Below are 21,000 nucleotides of genomic sequence, written 5' to 3' on the forward strand. Positions count from 1 at the left end.
TCTGGACTAGATATAGGGTGACCAGATGTCCCGATTTTATAGGGACAGTCCCAATTTTTGGGTCTTTTTCTTATAAAGGCTCCTATAACCCCCCACCCCCTGTCCCAATTTTTCACATTTGCTGCCTGGTCACCCTAAGTAGATAGGACTTTTCCCTTCTAACTAGCTGGGGGATTTGGATGTTTGACATATACAGTATGGCAAGGTGGATAAAAAAAAAAATCAATTATTTATTTTTTATTTAAATCAGATTTTTTTTTATTTTGTACTTTAAATTATAACAATAAGCTTTTATTTAAAAAAAAAACTTGATTCAAATAAAACCTGAAATCATTATAAAATATAGTAAGGCCTAAATCTCTGAAAACCTTAAAATAAAAGGATAAATATTCTGAATCCAGGAGACTATCAAAAACTTTGAATTACAATTTATAAAGAAAGAATCAAACAAGGGGGAAAAAATCTTAACTTTTGAGGTCAAGCTTTATAAATATGGCACAATAGATCATATACTGTATTAAGGGCCTGATCCTGTGGGGGGCCCCAGGGGCTGCACTACTGGTGCAAGACACTGACTGGCAAAGTCATCACAGGCATTGGGGCCTGGCCTCTGATTCCAGGAAACACCATCGTGTATGACATCACTTGGTAGCAAAAAGGTGTGCCAAATCTACTGTAAAGGCTCGATTTAATTGTAAATTGACTTTTTAATGGTTATGTCAACCAGTAAGAATGTACCTTTCTTTAGAAAATACGTGAAGTTCAAATGGAAAAGTTGATTAAAATAGATTATTTAAATCGAGGCTTCCCACTTGGTGATTTAAATCATGATTTTAAATCGCCTTGATTTAAAAAGAAAAGGAGTACTTGTGGCACCTTAGAGACTAACCAATTTATTTGAGCATGAACTTTCGTGAGCTACAGCTCACTTCATCAGATGTAGCTTACGAAAGCTCATGCTCAAATAAATTGGTTAGTCTCTAAGGTGCCACAAGTACTCCTTTTCTTTTTGCGAATACAGACTAACACGGCTGTTACTCTGAAACTTGATTTAAAATAAATCAATACACCCTGCAGTATGGGGGGGTGGGGCACAAGATGCACATTCACGTGTTAAAGCCGTAGATTTTTTTCTGCTGCACTTTGCTTTAGAATTCAGAGATACAAAATATACCAAAACGACTTGTTTTTGCTTTCTCAACGAGACCTAATCTTGATCAGGTCTGGCTCCAGATGCTCTTGATATGGCTGCAGCCATTCATGTTTTGCCTTTTTCACAGATATAAACAAACAATGGCTAGGGTCTTTTAAAAGTTCCAGTTTTAGTTTTACAAACTTGTGGTTATCTATGTCCTACCAAGAGTGTAATACGATTACTGCATTATTTAAATGGAAATGACTCTTAGGCAAATCTAAGATCACAAAGTGGGCAAAAACTGTACTTAAATAACAGAAGGTGATCATTTGCATTTCAAAAAATTATCTATCTTGCTTTCCCCTCACTTTGACCAAAACATGTTGATTCACAGGTGTGTGTGTGTGTGTGTGTTTCTTTTTCAAACGTATTTATAGAGCAGAATAATGGCCCCCCTGCTAGCTTGGCATTTGCTCAAGTTTCTGTCCTTGTAAATTGAATCTGTTACTGGAATTTTTCCCCCCTCAAAATACCAAGGCACATTAACCAAGAGATAAAAAAGTTACTCTGCTGATATTATAAAGCATGGGGAGGGGGTGGATAATAGGCTGTGTGTTGGGGGGGGGTTGTTGTTTTTTGAACAAATATGCGATAAGAGTTCTCAGGGGGCACTGAGAGCAAAGGACTTTAAACAGAAGTGAATCATTGTCATCATGATCTGGTGACAACTTTACATTTTATTCAAACATCAGCAGCTTAGCACATTTTAAGACTATTTAGAAAACAAAAAAATAATGTAAAAAGGGGATTGTAAGAAAACATTATGCATTTCAGAGTTAATGCAGTGAAAATTCTCATCTGTGGCCTTATAATTTGTTAGTTAAACACATTTGTTATTTATAGTTCATTAATCTTGGCCAAAAACAAATCCACATTTTTTACTCTTAATGGTGCTGAGTTTATGAGGAATGAATTATAAGTCATCGTCATTTCCCTTATAGTTCAAAGAAAGAAAAACTGACTTATCATGGGTGGACAGCAAAGATTTGGGTTGGCTATTAATCAAAGTATAATATAGGCACTACTTTTAAGTATCTGCAGATAGCTTTGTTATTGCATTATTTATTTCAGCCTGAACTTTATTAAAGTAGATCTACCAAGGAGCTAAGGGACTTTCCACTTTTAACCATATATACCATGCTAGAACGCTCTACAACTCACAAAGCTTGAAAGTACAGTTCTTGTTATGCAAATAATTACAACAAAGCTTTTCTCCACTCTGTAGATCTTATCTAAAGTAAGCCAAAGAAGGGTGCCAGGCAGACAACAGCATAAATCCATTAATGGTACAATGCCACCTGCTGGTCAACTGAAAGAAATGTACCTTCTTGCAAAAGATTTCTCTCAAAGAGGCTTTTAATGTATGCAAGATATAAAATTATATTGCTATTTTACAGAAAGTTGACTATGTTGTCACAAGGATATCCTGGGGAACTTTTTAAATCTTTGTTTTTTTCCATTTTCTCGCTGCTTTACCATTAGTAAGGAGTCTTTCCTTTTATTTTATATAAAATATATTGTTTTCCTGCCCTTTACATATATAATGCCCTATATATATAAAGGGCAGGAAAACAATATATTTTATACATACACAGTCACATTTCATCTCAGTTCTTGATGGGTTTGAGTGAGAGTGACAATTGCTTGTTTTTCATACTCTAAAGGCTGTGATGGCTGTTTCTATAATAGTGTTGGTTATTTTATTTAAAAAAATAGATACTGTTCTATACTCTGGTATTCAATAAGTTTTTAGAGTGATTTCTTAGGCCTTGATCCTGCAATGACCTCCACATGGAGGGACTTCTGCCCCTATAATGAGCCCCACTGAAGAGAGACTTTAATACTAAAATGCCATTTTCTTAAGCCATTCCAGTGAGTAGATTCTGGTATGCTAGTACATTGGTAAACAAAGAGCTTCTTACAACCAAAAAGATTAGTAGCAATTGGACGTTTAACATAGTGAATGCTGGTGAAAATGAGGTAGGATCCGAGGCTAAAATAGGGAAAGAACAAGTTAAAAATTACTTAGAAAAGTTAGAGGTCTTTAAGTCACCAGGGCCTGATGAAATACATCCTAGAATACTCAAGCTGACTGAGGAGATATCTGAGCCATTAGCAATTATCTTCAAAAAGTCATGGAAGATGGGAGAGATTATGGAGGACTAGAAAATGGGAAGTATAGTACCAATCTATAAAAAGGGGAATAACGACAACCTGGGGAATTACAGACCAGTCAGCTTAACTTCAGTACCCAGAAAGATAATGGAGCAAATAATTAAGCAATCAATTTGCAAACACCTAGAAGATAATAAGGTGATAAGTAACAATCAGCATGGATTTGTCAAGAACAAATCCTGTCAAACCAAGCTAGTAGCTTTCTTTGACAGGGTAACAAGTCTTGTGGATGCGGGGAGGGAGAGAGCAGTAGATGTGGTATATTTTAACTTCAGTAAAGCTTGTTACTGTCTCACATGACCATCTCAAACAAACTAAGGAAATACAACCTAGATGGAGCTTCTATAAAATGGGTGCATAACTAGTTGGAAAACCATTCGTAGAAAGTACTTATCAGTGGTTCACAGTCAAGCTGGAAGGGCATATCGAGTGGTGTCCCACAGGGATCAGTTCTGGGTCAGGTTCTGTACAATATCTTCATCAATTATTTAGATAATGGCATAGAGTATACTGATAAAGTTTGTGGATGGCATAGAGAGTATACTGATAAAGTTTGCAAGCCGGGAGTGCTTTGGCGAATAGGATTAAAATTTATAATGATCAGAACAAACTGGAGAAATGGTCTAAAGGAAATAGAATGAAATTCAATAAGGACAAATGCAAAGTATTCCACTTAGGAAGGAACAATCAGTTGCACACATACAAAATGGGAAATGACTGCCTAGGAAGGAGTACTGCGGAAAGGAATCCGGGGGTCCTAATGGATCACAAGCTAAATATGAGTCAACAGTGTAACACCGTTGCAAAAAAAGCAAACATCATGCTGGGATGTATTAGCAGGAGTGTTGTAAGCAAGACACAAGAAGTAACTATGCTCTACTCCATGCTGATTAGGCCTCAGCCGGCGTATTGTGTCCCGTTCTGGGCATCACATTTCAGGAAAGATGTGGACAAATTGGAGAAAATCCAGAGAAGAGCAACAAAAATGATTAAAGATCTAGAAAACATGACCTACGAGGGAAGATTGAAAAAATTTGGTTTGTTTAGTCTAGAGAAGAGAAGTCTGAGGGGGGACAGGATAACAGTTTTCAAATACATAAAAGGTTGTTACAAGGAGGAGAGAGAAAAGTTGTTGTCTTTAACCTCTGAAGATAGGACAAGAAACAATGGGCTTAAATTGCAGCAAGGGTGATTTAGGTTGAACATTAGGAAAAATTTCCTAACTGTCAGGGTAATTGAGCACTGGAATAAATTGACTAGGGAGGTTGTGGAATCTCCGTCATTAGAGATTTTTAAGAGCAAGTTAGAAAAACACCTATCAGGGATGGTCTAGATAATACTTAGTTCTTCCATGAGTGAAGGGGACTGAACTAGAAGACCTCTTGAGGTCCCTTCCAGTCCTACACTTCTATGATTCTATGACTATTATGAAGGACCCACACAGTCAGGGAAATTGGCTGACTATAAATGTGGAAATAATCAAAGTAAACCTACTGAATCAACAGAGATTCTGTCTCTCATCTCTTTCAGTTCTAGCAATCTCCAGAGTTACTTGTAACCACAGGAGTTGAAATATTTTTTAGACTTTTTACATAGTCTGATTTTAAGTTGTTGATATCTTGTTACATGTTAAACTTTCAGATCAATTTTCTGCCATTTCTGTTGATGAAACCATGTCCAAAATTAATACAAATAAAGAATTGCATCTCAAAAATAAGTAATTTGTATAGTATCTATAACAACAGAATCTTGAGGGCAATGTTTTAATATAAGATCTCTCTGTAGAATGCAATGTGTAACTGAAGCAAGTAACTTAAAAGAACAGTTTCTCACAATGTAGTGGAGTACAAGTAGTATTTTAAAATAGACTATCCTAAGAAGCGGGGAATATGCTGTCATGATAGAGCAGAGACATGGGTCCTCAATAGAATGAAGATCGCTCAAGCACCATCTATCTCCCCATAATCTTGGAGTGTTCCTGGACCTGAAGGACGTAGACTGAAATTAGGTGTCTAATGATGAGCAAGTGGCTTGGAGCATGATTAAAAAGTGGGAGCTCTAAGGACCAAGTCTGAACTGCGTGACATTGGTTATTTCTAGGTACAACTATGAGACTGCTACTCAAAATAAAATGTTCCTCCACTCAAAGCAACACTCTCTTGTTAAGTTACTGAAAACATTTACAATATATGAAGTATTAATTTCCAAAACAATACATTAATGCATTGTTACATTTTGCACAGAAAATATTAATATTCAGGAAGTGTGGAAGCTAAGAATCCTACAGCAACATTAACTCAGTCAACTTGCACATATATAATATTTACACATGAAGACCCCTATCCTGTAACTGGAGAGATATGTGCAGACACATACTTGCACCCATGCAGTGTTCCAGTGAGGCTCCACGAATGCAAAGGTCTGCCCACACTGATCCAAATTGCAGGACTGGAGGCTTAGCCAAAACAACTCCAGATCGGTACTACCAACGTTCACTGAAGCAGAGTTAATGATGGTGCAGGAAGCCTTAACTCTTGCATTTTGTGATTTTTAAATGTTATTCCAACTGCTTGGTCAACACTACATTACTGCAGGGTGGGGTTGGTTGTTTAGAGCTTACAGGGGCAGAGAAGGCCTCCAATCGTGTAGTCATTAAAATGGGTACAGTTACGATTTGAAGTTCACACCTCATTAAGGCAATATCATGGGAAAGGATGAGTTTCCATCTTTGCTACCACTACTGTTCTGTTGAAGAAAGCTTCCTGCAAGGCTGGGCTACCAAGGCAGCAGCACATTGTTTGCACTGTGATGGATGCACCTTGGCAACAGAAAGTTGGGTTTTTTTCACCTTTAAAAAGTGATAGAAATTGCTTGAACTCTAAAATGAGGGGATCTGTAGCAGTGGCGCCCGTTCAGATATTTCTTGCTGGGACAAATTCCACTCCTGCTCCCCCCAGCAGGGACCTCACTTGTCCTTTCCCTGCACAGACCCCAGGTCTCCCTCAGCCAGAGAGGGTATGTCTTCAGAAAGGGTATGTTAAACGCCTGTGGCTAACCCACGTCAGTTGACTTGAGCTTGCCGGGCTTAGGCCGCAGGGCTGTAAAATTGTGGTGCAGATATTTGGGTTCAGGTGGGAGCTCTGGGATCCTTTCCCTACTTGTGGTCCCACAGCTCAAGCCCCAGCCCAAACCCAAATATTTACACTGCAATTTTACAGCCCCACGGCCCAAGCCCTGTGAGCCAGAGTCAGCAGACACGGGCCAGCTGCGGGTGTTTAACTGCAGCGTAGACATACTCAGAGTCTCCCTTCTCTCTTAGCCATACAGTGCATGAGCCAGTGCCGCCGGCCGAGTTCTCGGCTGACTCCCCTGCACTCTGCCCCACAGGAACAGGCTCCTTATGTGCCCTCTCACAACACCATCTGGCCTGACTACCCCTCCATCTGGATGGAGGAGCAGCCTGGCCAAATTTGAGTAGCAATGTGACTCCGTGCACACGGTCTCAATGCCACTCACTGAAATTTGGCCCAGTCATCACTCAGTCTGGCTGGGTCAAATTTCAGCGGCATTGGAACCATGCAGCCAAACCAATGTTCCAGGCTACTCTGGCAGTAGCCAGACTGATTTAGCACGAGACCAGTGCTTAAAAGTGCTCAGGAAAGCCCCCCCGCCCCAGCTCCGTGGCCTATGGAACTTTGACCAAGTGCAAAAACCTTCGGAGGAGGCATTTGCCCCCTCCCACAGCAACCCCAATTGGCACCAGAGATCTGGAGGTTTTCCTGTTCCTGAGGTTAAGGTAGTGAGGTGTTTTGTGTTGTCTGAAAATATAAAGAAGTATCTGGCTGTGATTCAGAGACATTCATAATCTTCCTCCTGTAAACTGGCCCAGCACCACCTTCAGTGCAAGTCAGGTTGGGCAGAGACAAAGTGCAATGTCACAGTGTGGGGTCCGAATTCAAGTTTTAGCAGCTGCCAATGGACCATATTCTACTGTCTATTCACACTGTGTAGCCCCTTACTCCATTTGATTTTAAGGGGACTAACTCACAGAATGAAGTGGTGCTCAATGCTAAGTTCTGAAGCCATCTTTTAAATTGTTTATAAGCTATTATTCAACCAATCTTTATCAAGCGTGGTCACTGACTATGTACATGCCTTAGTTATGGACCACCTGCATGCCAAGTTTCAAAGTTCAACCTGTGTGTGAATTCAGCAGGAAGTGTACAGGGCATTCTAAATTTTAAAGCAAGGAAGTTTTCCCCTTCACAAAGAGTCAAACAGTTGAATAGATTTTGCTCAAACTTCCCAAACAGTTCATCTGTGGACAGAACTCACAAATGAAAAATCTCAGCCACTAAAATAATTTGAAGTTTTTGTTGTATGTTTCTAAGCTAGTTTATAACCTCTTGTTTTCAAAATTTCATAAGTGAAACTATTTAGCCATCTCATTTTTGCCAGGCATTACCACTTGACCACTACATAAAATTAGCAGTTTTCAGGTTGAAGCACAGCATTTACCAGAAGAGCTAAGATGCATATTTTATCCCATTGGGTTTAATAGAAATGGTTCTAAGAAAACATACCTATCTCTAAATTATTTCCAGTTTTGCTCATCGTAGGTGCCTCACATATTTGTATGTTTATTACAGTTTTATATTTAAAGCTGTTGTAAGATTTATAGGTTTCAGAGTAACAGCCGTGTTAGTCTGTATTCGCAAAAAGAAAAGGAGGACTTGTGGCACCTTAGAGACTAACCAATTTATTAGAGCATGAGCTTTCGTGAGCTACAGCTCACTTCCTCAGATGCATATCGTGGAAACTGCAGCAGGCTTTATATATACACAGAGAATATGAAACAATACCTATTCCCACCCCACTGTCCTGCTGGTAATAGCTTATCTAAAGTGATTTCCAGCACAAATCCAGGTTTTCTCACCCTCCACCCCCCCACACAAATTCACTCTCCTGCTGGTGATAGCCCATCCAAAGTGACAACTCTTTACACAATGTGCATGACAATCAAGCTGGGCTATTTCCTGCATAAATCCAGGTTCTCACATCCCCCCCACCCCCATACACATACTGTGTGGTATGTGGTTGTTGGTGAGTATTTGCTTCAGGTTGCGGGGCTGTCTGTAGGCAAGGACTGGCCTGTCTCCCAAGATTTGTGAGAGCACACAACAGAACCACTAACCCAGGAACTTATCCTTGCAACAAAGCCCGTTGCCAACTGTGCCCACATATCTATTCAGGGGACACCATCACAGGGCCTAATAACATCAGCCACACTATCAGAGGCTCGTTCACCTGCACATCCACCAATGTGATATATGCCATCATGTGCCAGCAATGCCCCTCTGCCATGTACATTGGTCAAACTGGACAGTCTCTACGTAAAAGAATAAATGGACACAAATCAGATGTCAAGAATTATAACATTCATAAACCAGTCGGAGAACACTTCAATCTCTCTGGTCACGCAATCACAGACATGAAGGTCGCTATCTTAAAACAAAAAAACTTCAAATCCAGACTCCAGCGAGAAACTGCTGAATTGGAATTCATTTGCAAATTGGATACTATTAATTTAGGCTTAAACAGAGACTTGGAGTAGCTAAGTCATTATGCAAGGTAGCCTGTTTCCTCTTGTTTTTTCCTACCCCCCCCCCCAGATGTTCTGGTTTAACTTGGATTTTAACTTGAAGAGTGGTCAGTTTGGATGAGCTATTACCAGCAGGAGAGTGAGTTTGTGTGTGTATGGGGGTGGGGGGGATGTGAGAACCTGGATTTATGCAGGAAATAGCCCAGCTTGATTGTCATGCACATTGTGTAAAGAGTTGTCACTTTGGATGGGCTATCACCAGCAGAAGAGTGAATTTGTGTGGGGGGGTGGAGGGTGAGAAAACCTGGATTTGTGCTGGAAATCACTTTAGATAAGCTATTACCAGCAGGACAGTGGGGTGGGAATAGGTATTGTTTCATATTCTCTGTGTATATATAAAGCCTGCTGCAGTTTCCACGATATGCATCTGAGGAAGTGAGCTGTAGCTCACGAAAGCTCATGCTCTAATAAATTGGTTAGTCTCTAAGGTGCCACAAGTCCTCCTTTTCTTTTTGTAAGATTTATGTTTCTCTTATTATTGTACATTTGTTAAGTTTGTATTTTTAAAATCTTTTTGTGGCATCTTCAGTCTGAACTGCTCTTTTTTCTTTAATTGCCCTTTTCAGGGATCAGGCATGCCCTCACTGAAACTGGAAATATCCTAAGGAAAACAAAATGTTTCCTAAAAAACAAGAAGTTCAGTGCAGTAACCTTTTATAGAGAAGCTACATAACACATCAAACTACAGGTCAGTTGAACAGTGGTATAGTTACCAGCTCTCTCAGATTCTACGATAGTCAGAAAAAATCCTAATCAGATATTGCATGAACTTGAGGTCCCAAAGAGAAGTATGTTATATAGACTCCCTGAGAAAATGAAAACTGCTAATCTGTTTTCCAAGTGAAACATTTTAGGTGATTGCTCTAACCTGGGGCACAGTACATTCTCTCCATGGCATCGTTGTCACAGGAATCTTCAACCTCACTCCACCTGCTAAAATACGTTAGCTGAATGTGTCCTAAAAACAAAACGACAGGAGAAATCAAAACATTTTTCCCTTCCATTTTCTACAGAAGTGAACTGTAATTACTCCTTTTGTAGCTAAAAACAGTATCATTAAGAATAATGGCATCATTAAGTACTAGAAGCTATTACTGGGGGTGAATTTGCTGCACTGATAATGAAGCTCTAGACAGGAAATGAAGATACTAATTACAAGATAAAACGCCTACCCAGTTAATTGGAAGCAACAGCGAATAAAAAGAAATGCATTTGCAAAAGTTCCTGACCTCTATCATTCAATAAGATGTTGTTTGGGTTCAAATCGCGGCACACAATTCCTTCTCTATGTAAAGCATCAAGAGCTACAACCATTTCAGCTGCCCATCTTTGAATGCAACCCTCTGGGATGTAAAATCTGGAGGTTAGTGCTAGTCTTTTGTCAAGGTCCTGAAAAATTTGATGTATCTCCTTCTCTCCTTCTAGTGCTATTTCACTCTTGCCCTCCACTGCTGACTCTTTGCTTTCTGCTTTTGGTAAGACAGCAGGGTTTGTTTTCTCTTTACCAAAGTCTTCCGTTTGATCAGAAAATAGCAACACTGCTTGATTTCTTACAATGCCTCCATCTAAACTATATTCTTTAGCACCTGAAAGTGGGTTAGAAATAAATAAGAAATTTTCTTCTGTGCTTGTTGCATTTAATGATGAGGAAGAAATTACTCCGAGTCCTTGAAACTGAGCCACATCTTCTGAACTAGCCAGGTCAGTGTCAGATGTAAATAGCGTCCTGACAATTTCCTGAGTGACATCATATTGTCCTTCTGATTCCTTGCTAGAAGGATGGCCCAATTCTGGTACCACATGATTTAACTTTTGATCAAGTGCTTTGCATTGCTCTGTACTATTATTTAATTGTAAGACATCAGGGGTTTCTAACAGTTTGCTTTCCAAGATGTTTACATCAGTCTTTGTAAACTTTTTTGGCCTAACCACCGGCACTTCTTCCAGTTTCTCAGAGACACCAGGTAAATTTATCAGAAGATCGGGCCTTCCTTCATCAGCACTACTTACATCATCAAAAGCAGCATCCTTAAAAGAAATTACAGGCACAGAGTCATTGGAACCCCGGCTTATTGTGTCCTGGGCTCTAAAGCCCACCTTTCTTTCCATTGTTTCAAAGCTCCTGTCATGATCGGGTGCAGAAAAAAATGGCTTTAAAGATTCTGATTTTAAGCTATACAATTTATCTCCAAAATCAAGCCCCAGAAGTTCACTGGTGCTGTCTTTACTGTCTATTCTGAAGAATTCCATAGGGCTGTGCTTGGATTTACTTAATGAGTCTGATATCCTAGTAGGACTAAGTACTTCCGGGTCAGCATCTTCAGTGAAAAACTTTAGCTCCCGAGAGGTGATCTGAGAGCTGAGGCTATCATTGCCAACTAAAGTATGTGCCTGTAAGCATCCTAACTCTTTGGTTTTAAGATCTTCTCCCTCTGGTTTCGGCACAGGTTCCTCATTTAAAGAGCCAGGATCAATTTTTTCTTGCCCATATTCATTGCATAATGTTAAATAACTAGTAGTGCATTCTTCTTCTGAACTTGACCCAGAATCTGTCCATTTGGGAGAACCTTCTTGGCCATCTTCCTGGTTACTACTCTCATCTTGAGAACTTGGTGTAAGGCTGCTCTTCAGAGGTATAACTCTCAGCATGTTCCCCCCATTGCTTCCTTTGGAGTCAACACTACTGCTGATTTCTGTAGGGCTAGGGGTTGGCAGCTGCAGGTGAATTTTAGTAGAACTTTTGAGTTCATGGATTTCAAAGCTTTCTTCAGGGCTTCTGTTTAAGAATTTACTGATGTAAGACCACAGTCTGCCTCCTACGAAGGAAGAAAAAGAAAAATCACAATTTAACTCAGAACTAAAACACTGTTTCATTATGAGATATAAAATACACAAGTCACCAGGGCAAATTACTTCCTTATGCCAATTAGAGGAGGTTAGAACTGCTATTTCAATAGAGAATAGCTAGAGGGACCCTATCGACTTAACTCATAGTTCAAACAAATTTATTAATACATTCATGTTAGTAGCAGCATCTTAGATTATTAAAATAGAAAGAATGTTTAAAATCCTACAGAATGGTCTCTAACCAAGTGGTTCCAGAATTACAACTGCTCTCCCATTTCAGGACATATCAAGAATCAGCGAAAATAAGGTTCCCTGCAACCATTCTGCATTTCCTGAGATGCTTCTGAATCGCAGCTCCAATATTCTATGTGACATCAGGGGAGGGAAAAAAGGAGGGATGGAATAAAGGAGGAATTATTACCAAGTTCTAGGTTTTCCCCTCTTCAATTTTGTGGGTATTAGTGCCCCTCTGCTCCCTATTAGTAGGATACAAATACAGATATTTCTTTTCTTGCTTTTTGAAGGTATCTTATTAGTCTATTAAATCAGGATTGTTTCTCCCCCTGCCCTCCCAAGTTAAGATTTCTTCCCTAATACCTTGCTATATTATGCAATTTTTTTTTTGCTGGTGGCTGGGGGGAGGATTTTAATCAATACACTTCAGTAACAGATATCAGAATCTGTGGCTAAAGAGGAAGGAATAAGACAGAGCATCTGTCTCTGTCCCAACCCAAGCCTAGTTCTCTCATCTCTGAAAAGTTCAGTAAAGTTACAGCACTAAATGTAACCACTGTATTGGCTGCAGTTAAACTTTGGAAATAATAAAATTGGATGGTTACTCTTGAAAATCTTGAAAATTCTATTAATGCTTGTTATAAACAATTACAGATCATGGGTACAAAGCAGGAGGTTGCACAAAATGAAATTAGAAGATAGTAGAATAATAGAAGATTAGCATTGGAAGAGACCTCAGGAGGTCACCTAGTCCAACCCACTGCTTAAAGCAAGACCAATCCCAACTAAATCATCCCAGCCAGGGCTTTGTTAAGCCAGGCCTTAAAAAGCTCTAAGGTTGGAGATTCCACCATCTCCCTAGGTAACCCATTCCAGTGCTTCACCACCCTCCTAGTGAAACAGTTTTTCCTAATATCCAGCCTAGACCTCCCCCACTGCAACTTGAGACTATTGCTCCTTGTTCTGTCATCTGCCACCACTGAGAACAGCCTAGCTCCATCCTCTTTGGAACCCCCCTTCAGGTAGTTGAAGGCTGCTATCAAATCCCCCCCACACTCTTCTTTTCTGCAGACTAAATAAGACCAGTTCCCTCAGCCTCTCCTCATAAGTCATGTGTCCCAGCCCCCTAGTCATTTTCTTTGCCCTCTCCTGGACTCTCTCCAATTTGTTCTATTGTGCTTGCTTGGTCCTAAGAACTTGACCTCAAGCAGGCAGAGAGAGGTCCTAGAAAACTTTCAAGGAGGAAAAAAATGCGAATTCAATAAGTTCCCTTTCAAAATAACAGAGTTTACTGAAATTCCTGAAAGTATGTTTGATTGAACAAGATCTTCAGTAGCTACAATGAAGCTAACTGTATCAAACAAAAAAAAATATTAATAGAAAATTCTAACAGTTTGGAAACTGATAGTAAGGAGGACAATCTGGATCTATTCACATACATGCTCTCAACCTACAAGTTGTAAACAGGTGTCAGGGTGTCACCACCTTGACATTCCCATATAATTAAATGTGACGGTCCCAGCTACATGGGCAGGAAAACTTCGAGGGGGTCCTGATATAGAAAACACTGAGAATCAATCATTGTTTATATCATAATTTTAGATCCTGATTTTAAGATATTCATGGTTATCACGAATACATGTCTGTATTTAAATGAGTCATATGGAATGTTATCTCATTTTATTGTATTATGTAAAAGTTTTAGAGTTGGTCAAATTTTGGGAGGGTTGCAAAAGATTGATGCTTTGTCCACCATTTACCGCTCCCCCACACAAAGAATTCAAAACAAAAATGTTTTAAACAATTTGTTAAAACATATAGTTTCAAATTTTCAGTTCTGAGTTCCCCACTGCCACCATCTCTCTCTCTCTCTCACTTCAGCAGTAGCAGAGGAAAGTGGGGTTGGGGGACCACTCTCCCCTCTTTACCTGTCCCCGCACACTTTTTTCCCCACAACTGGAAAAAAAGACGGAGCAAAAGTGAATGTGGGATTTTTATTCCACAATTCTGAATGAAAATTTCAAAAATAATTTATTTTTATTAGGTTTTGTTGAAATCATATTTTTTAAATGCTAAAAATTTGGCAAAATAATTTTGACCAGCTCATTCATTTACATATAATGGAAATATTAAAGGTTTGCCTGTACCAATTAATAAAACTTCATTTGACAACACTCCCCTAACCCATCCATAAATATAGACCCTAGAACTTCTTGCACATGAGTGGACTGTCATGGAGCTCCCAGACGAGAGCAGCAGTCCACTGACACTTAAGAGGTGGCAGAATGTGGGCTTAGCTTTTATACACCATTGAGGTCGGAAGAAACCCCCTGTCTAAGAGATGTCGTTGGGGCATAGGAGCTGTACTATCAGGGAACCAGAGGTGGCATGGGGACCCTGGGCATCCATATGCAGCATTTTGCCCACTTCTCTGGCTACAGAATCCACAAGTGCCAAGCCAGTCCCCATTCTCATATCTTCCTGATTCCCTTCAGAAATATATCAAGGAAAATCAACAGTGGAATAAGAGAACTTTCAAGGAGTTTTTTATCCGCACATCCTCCTCCCTAGCTATTTCTGCTAGTAGGGTAACCCAGGGCATTATTGTTTCTTTATGTTTCACATACATTTGATCCTATCAACGTCAAAAAAGACTCTCAAGTCACTATGTAACGGTTTAAAAAGAGAATAGCGCATGCCGGTTTTAAAGGTTTTTATTTCTGGCTTTTTAACAGAGAATCCAATTCCCTTAGTCCTAGTAGGCATCTAAAGATGGTCAGTAGGTCAGCTTCCAATTATTATACTTAAGATCAATGAAAATAATCAAATTTACACTATTATTCTGACACTAGTGAAAACAGTTTAATGGCCATACTGCCTACCCTTCAATAATTACTCCCAGTATAAACCTTCCTCTTTTTAAAAGCTTAAGAGAAAAAAGTTTATGATTCAATACTTACTTGTAGTAGGAAACGATAAAAAACTGTTGCTTATTGCTTTCTGATTTACAGTTAATTGCAACTAAATGAAAAACCATTTGATTAATGTCCAAATTAATATATATAGCTGTTTATGTAGAAGTATTTCAAGAGCGGCCTCCTGGTCAAGTGGAAATATGTAAATAAATGCTGTTCAATAATTTTGCTCAATACTGAAAAACAACAATTTTATTCCCTTCTGAAAATGCCCACTCCAGGGTCAAACAAGAGCAATATTTGTTTCTGGGTATATAATTATGTTTTTATGAGTGACACACAAATAATCTCCCCCTCCTCTCACCATGAGTTGGGTAAAATCAAGAAAACCCATTAGTAAGCCATGCTAATATTGTATCAGGAATCTATAAAAGCTAAAATTACAGAAGTCAGTCCATGCAAGCAGGCTTCAGTCACTTTGTCAAATATTGTCTAACATACTAAATAACGGTAAAAAGTATCACTGCAAAACTGAACTTTATTCATCTTTAATAGAATCACAGGAAACTAGCATCAATGCCACCAAATTTCCTTTCTAATCTAACCTAATCTTTCTACCACAAGGTTGCCAGTCATTCTATACATTTTATAGTATAAATACATCAACACTAATGTACTAAAACATATTTGTACCAAGGAATATATGAAGTGTTTCCTATGTGCAATGTGGAAGAGTTAATATTGCTGCAGAAATCTTCCAAGTGACACCTACTTGAAATCTAGTTTATTTTAAAAAAAAAAAAAAAAAAAGTAATTTGACTTTTGACATTTCTAGCAAACGCTGGCCTTTTTTTTTTTTTTTTAATTACATAAGGCCAAATCACTTCAATCAGGATAGGAGAAGTTCATTTTTACTATTTTTTTTTTAATACTTACCTTATACAAAAATCCACCTTTTGGATTACACAAACCATGGATGAGCATTCCAGAAGGAATTTAAGAAAGTTAAGTTCGCCTGAAAAGCAGGATATCAGAACGCAAGTGGAAACCCAGCCATACTGATTGCTACCAGGAACCACTACAGTATTAACTGAAATAAAGTGCATTCCAAGTAAATTTTACTTTAATCAAGTACTAGTGTCACAGCAAAAAAATAATATTTGACTCTTATATAGAGCTAGGAGGCATTTTTCAGCTGAAACTTCTTTCTGCCAGAAAATGCAGATCTGGTCAACCAAAACATTTCGTGAATTCGTGTCGATGTCAGCAAATTGTTTCACTCTGGAATTTTTTTTTTTCCTAGAAATGTCAAAAGATGAATGCCCTGATCACTGGGCTACAGGTTACTTTGATGGGTCTCTTTCTCAAATTTCATCTGCTGAAACCATTATGCTTTGGATAAGTAGGTAAATATTTATTAATCCAGAGGGAGAGAGAATCACTCTATAGCCCAATGGTTAGGGAGGTGGGGTACCCACATTTTAGCCCTTGCTCCAATTAGTTTTCAATTATTTATACAAAAGTAGCACATTTCCTCCACATATCTCTGTAGTGAGGCGGTGTGGTACCCATCCCACCACCACACCAAGGGAAGAACCTCCCCAGACACCAAAGTGGGCGGAGCCAGTGGATCCTGTGCCCTCCCCCCAGAGGTCAAGGCGCAGGACAGGAAGTAGAAAAGCCCAACCCCGGAGCTCAGTTGGGCAGCAGCAGCTGGAGAGGCCAGACACCTGTGGCCTGGCTCCGGTTTGGGAGACCCCGGCAAGCCGCAGCCGACCCGAGGACTGGCTGGACTGGCCAATGTCTGACGCTAACCGATACACAGAGGAGCTGCCAAGCCTACCCTTCTCCAGCTACCCAGAGGAGCTGCCAAGCCTACCCCTCGCCGGCGACCCAGAGGAACCCATGGTGCTGGAACCCTCCAAGGACACCGCCCTGACCCAGGTACCCTACGAGGGGGAGTCTGGAAGTAGCCTGGGGGCAGCCAACCCTAGGCTGGCTGCAGCACTGACAGAGCCAATGTCAGTGTGTTGCGGCCAGGACCCCCACTGACACAGCAGCGGGTCTTTGACCACTGCCTGGGCTGGGACGCAGTGGAGTGGGTGGGCCTGCGTCCCCCCTGCCACCCACCTCACAGGAGGCAATCTTCCCCTCCCCCTGGTTGCTAAAGCTAGGAGCCTGGGGTTTGCTGTGAACAATTTGCTCAGTCCCTATCGGAGGGCCTGAGCCCTTGACTGTTGGTTTGCTGCCCCGCCCTAACCCAGGGCCTGGGTTTATACTGAACTGCTTGCACGGCCCAGCCTCAAAGTCTGGGCCATAGACTGGGTATTCCCTAACCCAGCAGAGAATGTAGTGAGGCATTGTGGTACCCCACTCCCCCGCTGAGGGATGAGCCCTGGCTGAGTTCCCTTACAATCTCAAAACATCTTACACATAAGGATTATGTGCATCTGTTGTACAAATGTGGAAACTGAGGTACAGGTGGAGTGACTTGCTCAATGACACACCATAGGGCAGTGAAAGAGCCAGGAATAGACTTGGCTCTCCTAACCCAGTCCTGTGCCACTGCAGCATATTAGCTACAATGGAAACTTATTTTTAAAAGTGAACTTGTATGCAGAAAAATGCAAACAATGCATGTATAGCACAGAGCATATTAGTCACTCAGACAGCATAGGCACGTTACAGACAGAAGATTAGATCTCCGCCCCCAAAGAGATGAATCATAAAAGTCAGTGTACAGAAAAGCGATAGGAAATTTGAATGCAATCAAAAGCAAAGTGGGTGGGCAGTGATGCTGAACAGGAGTTCCACAATTTAGATTTTAGTTAGTTCCTGTTAGTTTCACAATTTTTAGATTTTCTTTTAAATGTTTTCTGTAGGGAGGGTGTGGGTGTATGCTAGTTTGAAGTAGTGACAAAGACAAGAGGATACAAAGACTTTTGGATAAGTATCATTAGGATGAAAGAAAACCTGACAGTAAATTCAGTTTCCTAGCCATGCTTTAGTTTTAGTTTACAAGAGGAATTAATGTCCTGTTGAATTTTGACTCATCCTGCAGACACATTACATTGCAAGTTCACATCCTGAAAAACTAAGCAGATGTATCGCAAAAACAATCATTTAGCTTTTGGTAAGTTGGCCCAGGAGTCTGCAATGCAGGGCTATGTATTCCGGTGCCTGCAAAACATGATTATAGCTGAAAAATTGTGGACATACTGGATTTGGGCTTTGCTAAATACAGTTAAAGACAACAATCTGGGTTCCCAAATAACCATGACCACACAGGGGAGAGAGAAGAGGAGTGCTGAGACACATCTACTCAATTCATCCTTCAAAACCCTCCCAAATTCTGTACCTTAGTGGAAAAAGGGGGAAATGGTTTCAAGATTCATAAATCCAAAGGCCAGAAGGGACCACTGTAATAATCTAGTCTGACCTCCTGTATAGCACAGGCCATAGAACTTCCTCCAAATAATTCATTTTTAACTATACACCTCTACCCCGATATAACGCGACCCAATATAACACGAATTCGGATATAATGCGGTAAAGCAGCGCTCGGGGGAGGGGGTTGGGGGGGGGCAGGCCGTGCGCTCCGGTGGATCAAAGCAAGTTCGATATAACGCAGTAAGAAATTTTGGCTCCCGAAGACAGCGCTATATCAGGGTAGGGGTGTAGTATATCTTTAAAAAAAAACCCAATCATGATATTCCACCCTACTGAAAATACATCTCACCCTACTGCTCCTTTGATCACAAGCCACATAAAGTATCTCATGTTTTGTGAGTGGCACTGCTGGCAGAAAAAATTAAAACCAGATCTTGTAAAGAAGAGATGCAGCCACTAGTCAACTTCATAATAGATAAAATGATTATTAAAACACATATATTTATATATGTGCAGTGCCCAACATAACTGTGACCTCACTTCTGGGCACTACCATAACATAAGCAATAACTCCACCAACGCAGTGGATGCTGTAGAGTACATAGGACACAGGAGTTTATCACCAGAACCTCTAACATGACAGTACGATAGTTAAAAACAGAGTCCTACACATATTACCGCCTTCAGCATTGCTAACCCTGGTGGTGAATAACAGCTACAAACTTTGCTAGCATAGAAGAAGCCTGTGTGCCCACCATCTGACAAAAATTGAGAGAGCGCGCCATCATTTCAAACCAGCCTTTGGACAAGGACTTTCAGTCACTACTACTTTCTCGGGACTGGCAATAGAATCTTTAGGGTTAGTAATGTAATCCATTCCGACCAGCGAGTCCCTAGTTTGGCAAGACAGACCACCACTGAATTGCTGTCCATTAGTTCCCATACCCTGAAAGCCTCCTCAATTTGAAGTTTCTTGAGCGCTCTCCAGACTGATAGGAGCTCCAGCTTGTTTATGCCTAAAGAGATGTGACAGTTTCCAGCCGCCACTGAAACTCTGATATACCACGGAAGCCCCCCCAGCCTATTTTTGAAGCATCTGTTTCTAAAATTTCTGGCACTGGGAGTGCCAACAAAAACTAAGGCCTTGTTAACATCACACCAGCTCTCCACCACAGGACAGCTTGCCCAAATGCTTTCTGACAAAGCTACCAGATACCTTTTCGGACTTCCTTGCCTCTAACACACCTCTCTAAAGCCCTCTAATGTTTTGTGACCGTGGGAAGAGCTTATAAGGGAATCCACCAGCCCCACTAACTGTATTTGGAGGGATGACAGCATCACCACTTCTGGGTAAAACGAGAATTTCATTTCTTCTTAATCAAAGAATGTTTGGGGTCAAGTTTTCCGAGTCGAGTTTAAAACCCAATAGTTTTAAACCTGACAGTGGATACAAGTTGTGCAGTAAAGGGAGTGGGTGTAAAATCAACAGCAAAGCCTTTCGCAGATAAGCGGCTACCTTCATAGGCAACTTTACAACCTCTTCTGAACAGCCCTTAATCCAAACGGTTTTCCAGTTAAAATTAACATTTTTATCCTTGAACTTCCAAATGGTACACTGGCCTCTAAGCATGATAAGCCACCGTGGAGCAATATATAAACCAAATGTTCTATTTGCTCAATGCTCCTCTCTAATGAAACAGAACTTTTTTTGAAGTTTGGACGCAAAGGATAAATACAGGAGTGACACGCAGTTTTAGGCATTTACACCAAAACAGGCACTGACCCTAAAGTTTTTATCCATTCCCAAAGATGACTGCAAAGCATACTCTGCCTGTTTATCGTTTTTTGTTTTTAACTGGGAGCAGTAATGCTAGTACCTCTAAGTGACTAAGCAGCCTTTTTAGCTCTACCATTACACCTTGGAGCTCTGGATCATTAAAAAGTTTTGGCTTTTGACTGATCAGGGGAACCTGAAAAGCAGAGAAAGAGATGGCTTTTAGAGGAATGAGTGTGAGGTAGCCATAATTTACGAAAACCTCCTTTGTAGGGATTTTGATAAGATTATCTACCCCAGAAATTTACAAGATTCTGGCAATCTGACTGCTATTAACTAATAGGTTTCTCCTGTCATCAACACAGCATGGTGTTCTTGTCTAACTTCCCCATACAAATACAGTGTAACTTTACCCCATTTTACAGTCATGATTTCTACTTCTACAATGTCCAACAATTTAAAAGGTCTTACTGAGTCAGCCACTATCCACTGCATCAGCCCGTATCAAAATCCCCATCCTGAGTGTCAATCACCTTCCAATTATTTTTCTTGGCAAAATTCAAAAAAGCCGCTCAGATTGGGTATCAGGACTGACAGGATTCCAACTATTCTTGTGCTCACGGTCTTCCAGCTATGCTTTACTAAGACAGAGCTGGGAAACGATCTTTGGTGTGGGAATCCAGATGAGCTGGGGAACTCAAGGGCCGATGTCAGAGAATCACCATGGATACTAGAAACACAATGGCAATTTTTTTATTTTTTATTTTTTTACTTTATTGACTGACAAAGGTCAGGGAAGAAGGATGGT

At 40.3% G+C, this 21,000-nt stretch overlaps 1 protein-coding gene across 1 annotated transcript in view; it reads right to left on the bottom strand.

The window, feature by feature from the left end:
* The window catches only part of RPS6KC1 (ribosomal protein S6 kinase C1), a 108,632-nt gene that overhangs the window by 10,850 nt on the left and 76,782 nt on the right, over nucleotides 1-21,000 (bottom strand). Inside the window, exons 12-13 of the mRNA XM_084624180.1 lie at nucleotides 10,262-11,848; nucleotides 9,901-9,990 (exon numbers count right to left, since the gene is read on the bottom strand). Of these exons, the coding sequence (XP_084480306.1) occupies nucleotides 9,901-9,990; nucleotides 10,262-11,848 (1,677 nt within the window). The remainder of the gene's footprint in view (nucleotides 1-9,900; nucleotides 9,991-10,261; nucleotides 11,849-21,000) is intronic.

This window comes from Lepidochelys olivacea, assembly GCF_965140295.1.
Source record: "Lepidochelys olivacea isolate rLepOli2 genome assembly, chromosome: 3".
Taxonomy (NCBI): Eukaryota; Metazoa; Chordata; order Testudines; family Cheloniidae; genus Lepidochelys; species Lepidochelys olivacea.